The sequence below is a fragment of the Octopus sinensis genome, unplaced genomic scaffold, assembly GCF_006345805.1.
Source record: "Octopus sinensis unplaced genomic scaffold, ASM634580v1 Contig15355, whole genome shotgun sequence".
NCBI lineage: Eukaryota > Metazoa > Mollusca > Cephalopoda > Octopoda > Octopodidae > Octopus > Octopus sinensis.
This window is the reverse complement of record NW_021833686.1, coordinates 39,165-47,500: the sequence shown is the minus strand read 5'-3', so window position 1 is coordinate 47,500 and position 8,336 is coordinate 39,165. Positions and strand designations below refer to the sequence as shown.

At 40.2% G+C, this 8,336-nt stretch overlaps 1 protein-coding gene across 1 annotated transcript in view; it reads left to right on the top strand.

Moving 5' to 3' along the window:
- LOC115230333 (solute carrier family 23 member 1-like) overlaps positions 1-7,197 on the top strand; it is a 12,370-nt gene extending 5,173 nt beyond the window's left edge. The window contains exons 4-6 of the mRNA XM_029800536.2: positions 2,652-2,795; positions 3,836-3,931; positions 6,837-7,197. Of these exons, the coding sequence (XP_029656396.1) occupies positions 2,652-2,795; positions 3,836-3,931; positions 6,837-7,102 (506 nt within the window). The 3' untranslated portion in view covers positions 7,103-7,197. The remainder of the gene's footprint in view (positions 1-2,651; positions 2,796-3,835; positions 3,932-6,836) is intronic.
- The last annotated feature ends 1,139 nt before the right edge of the window (positions 7,198-8,336 follow it).

The following is an 8,336-nucleotide window of genomic DNA, read 5'->3' as shown; positions in this document are numbered from 1 at the left end:
GGCAGCGGACTCGCGGTTTCGATTCCCAGACCGGGCGTTGTGAGTGTTTATTGAGCGAAAACACCTAAAAGCTCCACGAGGCTCCGACAGGGGATGGTGGTGATCCCTGCTGTACTCTTTCACCACAACTTTCTCTCACTCTTACTTCCTGTTTCTGTTGTACCTGTATTTCAAGGGGCCGGCCTTGTCACTCTCTGTGTTACGCTGAATATCCCCGAGAACTACGTTAAGGGTGCACGTGTCTGTGGAGTGCTCAGCCACTTACACGTTAATTCCACGAGCAGGCTGTTCCGTTGATTCGGATCAACCGGAACCCTCATCGTAGTAACCGACGGAGTGCTTCCATCCATAACAGCATTTGATGTCTGGTCAATATTATGATGTGATAACTCTTGACATACCATGTCATCACAGTCTCCACATTTCTCTCCACTCCTTCCTCCTTTTGTCTTCTACTTTATCTCCTTCCCTCACCGTGTATGGTGGAGGCACATGGCCTAGTGGTTAGAGCAGCGGACTCGAGGTCGAGGAATCGCGGGTTCGAATCTCAGACCGGACGATGTGTGTGTGTTTATGAGCGAAACACCTAAGCTCCACGCGGCTCCGGCAGAGGGTAATGCCGAACTTCTGCTGACTCTTTCGCCACGACTTTCTCTCACTCTTTCCTCCTGCATCTTGCAGTTCACCTGCGACGGACCGACGTCCCGTCCAGGTGGGGAACCTATACGCCAAGAAACCGGGAAACCGGCCCTTATGAGCCGAGCATGGCTTGGGAATGAACAAACAACAACTCACCATGTATGGAGCCTTAATGAATTAATTCTGCCACTACTAATTTCAGTTGAGTTCAACAGCCTTTATGAAAACACCTTGAAAAAATTATAGACCAGCATTTATCGTTATAACAGTTCTGTTCTTACCTTCGAAACACGCATTGAGTCGAACCAGGGACAGCTGATGAAGGGGAATATTCCTTGTATTGTTTGTCTTGTACTCTGTTTCTTCGTTGTTAAAAAAAGTCCGTTTCCTAGTTTGGTTTTATGTTTTCGTTTCTCATTGAGTTCTACGTTTATTTGTGGTGTCCTGTACTCATATATTTATATATATATATATGCATGTATATATACATGTAGATGTAGGTACGTACATATAGGTATGTATGTATGCATATATTTTATTTATTAAATTATTATATATATATATACGTATTGATGTATGTACATATACGTATGTATATATGCATATATATGTATTTTTTTATGTATTATTTGTGTGTGGTGTGTGTATTCCACTGCCGTAAATTAATGGTCCGGCATATGTGACTAACAGGAAAAGAAAATCGATGATAAGTACCTTGGTCAATTCGTTTAACTAAAATTCTACAAACAAAGCAGTGCCCCAGCACGGCCACAGTCTACTGACTGGAACAAATAAAAAAATAAAAAGGTAATCGATATAGTTCTGTCTCTCTCTCTCTCTCTCTCTCTCTCTTCTCTCTCTCTCTCAATATATATATATAATAATATTAGGGAATAAATCCAAACTTACAGGGAAAATTCAGATTTAGGATTAAATCCAATTTTATAGTAAAATATATTATATTATATTATATGATATTATATTAGAGATAAAACCACTATTAGGCAAATCAAACAATGAAAAACATAAGCCAATACATAAAATTAATTAATCTATTTTATTTTAAATATATATCAAAAGTATTAAAAGTTTAATAAAAGATAAAGAGTAAAACACTACAATCGTTTCATGGCTGTACAATTCGTAATAATTCGAGTTATGGTTACAGTCAATCTTCAGGTTAATTGAAATATTTATCTTAGCGAGGTTTAGCAATGAACTATATATAATTATATATATATATAATTAAAGTCAAAATGAGGGTGAAAAAATTGGATATTAATTCAATAACATCAATTTAAACACCAGTGGCCTAGCGCATAAAAAACTGAGATTCAGTAAATATTATCAATACACAAATATGAGAGAGAATCCACAAGGTGGACGCTCTTACGCTAGAGATAGATCCGCAAGGGTCTCAACCACTAAGAATTGTTCTCAAGAAAAATTTAGCACGCTTACGTTCTTAGTGTACTAAATTTTTCTCGAGAACAATTCTTAGTGGTTCAAACCCTTGCGAATCTATCTCTAGCGTAAGAGCGTCCACATAGTGGATTCTCTCTCATATTTGTATATATCTTTATATATAAAAGTGAAGTTGTGTGTCTGTCTCCTACGATTTAGATTCCTAACTACTCCCACATTTTGCGGTGCAGTTTAACCAAAACCGGGTATCTTATAGTCGTGATTCATATCGAGCCCATCTGGGCATTAGCGCGCGTCTATGATGAGTCTACGATTTTAAAAATAATTTACCATCATTTTTTTTCCATTTTAATGCATTTTTGGCTCTGTTTATATAAGGGAAGTAACTCTCTAAAAATGTCTACGATGAGTCAACGATTTAAAAAATAATTAACCATCATTTTTTTTCCATTTTTAATGCATTTTTTGCTATTTTTTGGCTATAACTCTCTAAAAATGCTTATATAGTTATTTCCCTTACAAACTCGAGCAACGCCGGGCGATACTGCTAGTATATATGTATATATATATGTGTGTTTCTTCCACAGGAATGGTAGCTGCTGTCGGTCTTTCCAATTTACAACACATTAATTTAGAATCTTCCCGGAATTTGATGATTCTTGGAGTCTCCTTGTTTGTTGGATTATCTCTGCCCTTATGGATTCAGGCAAATCAAGCTGACATTAATACAGGTGAGAAAATTGCATCAAAACAGGTGTGATTATGCATTTATACAGGTAGATGTTGCATTAATGCAGGTGAGACACCAAATACTGGTAGATCTTACACACCTGTCAACAATGTATGCATACTTACCTATCTATCCATGTATGTATGTATGTATGTATGCATATATGTATGTATGTATGTGTGTATATATATGCATCTATCAATCTATCTATCTATCTATCTATCTATCTATCTATCTATCTATCTATCTATCTATCTATCTATCTATCTATCAATCTATCTATCTATCTATCTATCTATATATCTACCTACCTATCTATCAATAATCCTATGAACCCAGAAATTGAAAACAGAGGGTTACCCACTTGCAAACAAATGTGGTAACATATAACAATATTGACCGAGGTTACCGTGGTCTTTTTCGTAGGCTTTTCTTCCCACTGATAAACCTTATCTGCTTCCCCCTTTACACCGTACATCATGACACTGTGATACACGATCCCTATTGATCGTTTTTTTCCTCTTCCCCCTTTTTTCCTCTTTTTTCTTTTTTCTTTTCTTTTGTTCCTTTTCCCTTTTTTCTTTTTTTTTCCTTTTTTCTTTTTTCTTTCTTTTTGTTCTTTTTTCCCTTTTACGATCCCTTTTGATCGAAAACCTACGCCACTTTTTTTTTCATCCCCCAAAAGAAAAGCTCTACCTTGTAATTTGTCCCATCTGTGTGCAGCCCTGTGTGGCCAATAAAGAAACTTATCTATCTATCTATCTATATACCTATGTATCTGTCTGACTGTTTACCAGTCTGCCTATCAGTCTCTCTCTCTCTCTCTGTCTCTCTCTCCCTCTCTCCCCTCGCTCCCTCTCTCCCCTCGCTCCCTCTCTCTCTTTCTCTCTCTCTCTTTCACTCACTCTCTCATATTCCATATATATATCTAGTTAACATATTCCAGCCCCTTAATTATATTAAACCTCAGATTATCAATTTTACCAAAATCCATCATCCAAAGATTAACAGATTTCAGTTCTGAAATTCTTATTTTCTCAGGAAATGCTGAACTGGACCAAGTTCTTGGAGTTCTACTGGGTTCCAATATGTTTGTCGGAGGTTTTATTGGGTTTGTTTTAGACAACACAATCCCAGGTAAGAATGTTCTTTTAATTCCTTCATTTAGTTTTGTGCCTTCAAACTGGTGTCCCCTTTTCATTTAGTTTCGTGTCTCCAAATTGGTGTCCCCTTTTCATTTGTAATCTTAGCATTGTCCGTGCTGTTGCTGTTGGTTTGTACAGTAATCTTAAGTGTGGAGGCGCAATGGCCCAGTGGTTAGGGCAGCGGACTCGCGGTCATAGGATCGCGGTTTCAATTCCCAGACCGGGCGTTGTGAGTGTTTATTGAGCGAAAACACCTAAGCTCCACGAGGCTCCGGCAGGGGATTGTGGTGATCCCTGCTGTACTCTTTCACCACAACTTTCTCTCACTCTTACTTCCTGTTTCTGTTGTACATGTATTTCAAAAGGGCCGCCTTGTCACTCTCTGTGTCACGCTGAATAGCCCTGAAACTACGTTAAGGGTACACGTGTCTGTGGAGTGCTCAGCCACTTACACGTTAATTTCACGAGCAGGATTCCATTGATTCGGATCAACGGAGCCCTCATCGTCGTAACCGACGGAGTGCTTCCAATCTTAAGTAACACATCTGCATCTATATTAGTAGAGATAAAGACATCTCGTATATTATTTAGCAATTAAAAGTGATTTTTTGTGCCATAAACCATTTACCATTCTGTGATGCCCCCTCCTTCTCTTGATGCCGAAAGCACGCGCTTATTTCACTTAATGATTAATCCAGTACTAGTTCTAGATTATTGTAATTTTAGTATCTCATTATGGTACATCTAACAAGCTGACCTACTAAAGAGCTTTTTTATACCAGATTGAAGGAGACAGCTCAAACAGCACTTTTGACACACTCTACTAAACACTGCTAGTCACAGATAACAGATAATAGGGGCTCACTGCGCAATAAAATCTTGTGTTAAAGTGGGCCAAAACACTACAGAAACCTATTGTAAACGACCGTGCGAAGGAGAGAGGTACGAGGATGGCCCTTTTTACTACACGCATGGCTGATTACAATAATTCGAAAAATATGAATGAGTACAAGTGCCAGAAGGAAAAGAGAGACACAACCGGGTAGAATGTTTAAAAGAAGATTTTATTTATATGTAACATGTGTGTCTGTGTGTCACATATACATAATAATAAAAAGGCCATCATGTGTACAAAGTGTAAATGTGTGCTTTAAGTACAGAGTATAGAAAGAGTCTATAATAGGACGTTGGAAGAATGTTCAGACACAAGGAAGATAAATACCAGTTCGTAGTCAAAGGTACACGATAGTTGAAGTGCTGTAACAAGAAGTTGAGGCTACAATGCAGAACCGGTTGAGGCACGTGTCATATAAGATGTTGTGGCTACTATGCTGCTGCTGGTCGCTTGATACAGGAAGTTCTCACAGGTTGTGTTTGTTGTTAAACCATGGTGAAGTAATTCACAAACAGTGTTGAGATAGAACCTGTGCAAGGTTTGCTGGTTGCTGTGTACGTAGACAGATGAAGTTAGGACGAATGCTGGCGACAGATATGGAGGTCCTGAATACTGCTGGATGAAGTTGAGTCTCAATGTGGCTGCTGGTGTGTTGTCGCTGGAACTGGTTATGTCCTGTGTGGTCAGTGGCTAGACCTAAAAAGGCCTGGAACCGACTGACTTCGAGACGGTGTTGAAGCTACCGTTTTATACCATTCTATCAGCTCACCGGATATTGGAAGAGACTGTCTCTCGTGACCTTATCAGAAGGTGTGTGACTGGTTGGGTTTCACATTGGTGCGTAATAGAGCAGAGACAAAAGTGCGCCAATACCAACCAATCAGAGTAGTGGACACATAGGGTGCAAAAGGGCGACCGAAGGCTAGCTGTTATCTACTACGTCCGTATTCGTGTATATATAACAGAGAGAGAGTCTGCTACACTATAAAGTGCCCCAAGCTGCTTATGGATTCACTGTATGAGCCGAGCATCTGCTTTTTGCTGGCACAAAAGGTTCAAGCAATGTAGAGAGGAGATGAGAGATGATGAGTGATGTGGGAGGGAGAAGGGTTCCAGAATATCAGAGTTGGTTGAGAAAATTCGCAATTCTCTGGATGAAGGCCATCACGTCTCTACAATGTCTTTAAGCATACAGTTTGGAGTTTGTGTGACAACTGTGCACAGAATTATTCAAGAAGATCTGAGCATGTGCAAAATTTCTGCAAAGTTTGTTCCTAGAGTGCTCAATAACGAACAGAGGGAGAGAGGCATTGGTAACAGCAGGGAAATGTTTGAGCTGATTACCTCAGTCCAAGAGGACTTGAGTGTCGCGGTTTCGATTCTCAGACAGGCGTTGTGAGTGTTTATTGAGCAAAAAAACCTAAAGCTCCACGAGGCTCTGGCAGGGGATGGTGGTGATCCCTGCTGTACTCTTTCACCACAACTTTCTCTCACTCTTACTTCCTGTTTCTGTTGTACCTGTATTTCAAAGGGCCAGCCTTGTCACACTCTGTGTCACGCTGAATCTCCCCGAGAACTACGTTAGGAGTACACGTGTCTGTGGAGTGCTCAGCCACTTTCACTTTAATTTCACGAGCAGGCTGTTCCGTTGATCGGATCAACTGGGACCCTCGTCGTCGTAACCGACGGAGTGTCACGATTATGTATGTATAACTACACTCGCGGAGTGGACTACACTCGCGGAGTGGTTGGCGTTAGGAAGGGCATCAAGTTGTAGAAACATTGCCAGATAAGACCGGAGCCTGGTGCAGCCTTCTAGCTTCCCAGATCCCCGGTCGAACCGTCCAACCCATGCTAGCATGGAGAACGGACGTTAAACGATGATGATGATGATGATGATGATGAATTATTCTTAGAACATATTCTATCCTCGTTAATGCAAGAACCTGATTGTTAAAACATTATAGCATAATTCTAATTATTGTTAAACATTTAATTTCAGGAACACCTGAAGAACGTGGAATTATCAAATGGGACAATATTGTTGACAGCAAAGCTGAAAACACTTCCGAATCCTTTGATACGTACTCATTCCCACGACCAATACAGAAACTGGTTGACAGGTGGAATTGGCCTGTTTACGTACCATTTTGTCCAGCTTATAATTCCTACATTTCCAGGCTCGTCAAACGTATGGCTGCCTGCTGTTCGTGCCGCAAAAAACCAACTGAACCTGTGCCAAAACAATCCATTGAAACTACGCTGTAACCATGATTTCTAATAATTTTGTTCACATAATATATATATATTCGTGTGTATGTGCATGTGTGTGTATCTGTGTGTGTGTGTGTTATATATATATATATATATATATATATATATATATAATAGAAATATTAAAATTACAAAGTCTCTCTAAAGGAGATTATGGCAGCGTTACTGGAAATTAATAGTTATCGCCATACTAATATGGCAGTCTTATAAATATAAGACTAAAGCTGTCGCTGATTAGCTCCAAGAGGCCATCGCCTCAAGCTAGCTATTTGACACACGAACCTGCGTCCATTACAACCCTTCGAACAAGGGAGGTCAGCCGCTTCATCCTGCCAGTCAGACAGCTACAGACGTTTAGGGTTGTTGCCCCTTATCAATGCAGCGTAGTCAGACTTGCAGGTGTCGCTACTGATCGTATATATATATATAATATTATTTGTGTGTGTGTGTGGTGTGTGGTGTGTGTGTGTGTGTTGGGAGGTGTATATATATATATGTGTCTATGTTAATGTTTTCATGTGTATTGAGTTGTGTCCCTCGGTGACAAAATGTAACTTCAAAGACTCCCTAAACAAGATCTGAAAAGATGTAAATAATGTTAAGCACCGACTGGTGCCCCAGCATGGCCACGGTCCACTGAATCAGTACAGTCACGTGCACAATATGTATTTGCTGTATTGACTTACATATCTTAATTTCCAGGTTCAAACCTTGTTGAGCTCAACACTTTGATATTTTTTTTTTGGTGATGGGGCAAGGGCAGGTGAAGGTAGGGTCTATACCTCTGGTCACAATACGCTTCCAATTTTGTCTTGAGGGCCATTCTTTTCCATCTGGACCAAAATTGTCTTCCCATCGTCGTGGAAGCTTTTCAAGCGGCTTTTCCAATCTCTTGGCTACCACACAGCAACTGCACAGCTCCACCTGTTGTCTGTGAACCTTGCGACATATCCAGCTCAATGGAACTTGTTCCTTCGGTACTCTGCCATCACATCGTTCACTCTGCTCCGTTCTCGAATGATCTCTTTCCGAATGTGCTCCCTTAATGATATTCCTAGCACGGATATTCCCATGGCCCTTTGCGTCGTAGACAATCGATGTCCTCTCCTCTTCGTAGTAGCCCCATGTCTCACCTACATATTCTTTTCTTTTTTTCTTTTACTAGTTTCAGTCATTTGACTGCGGCCATGCTGGAGCACTGCCTTTAGTCGAGAAAATTGACCCCGGG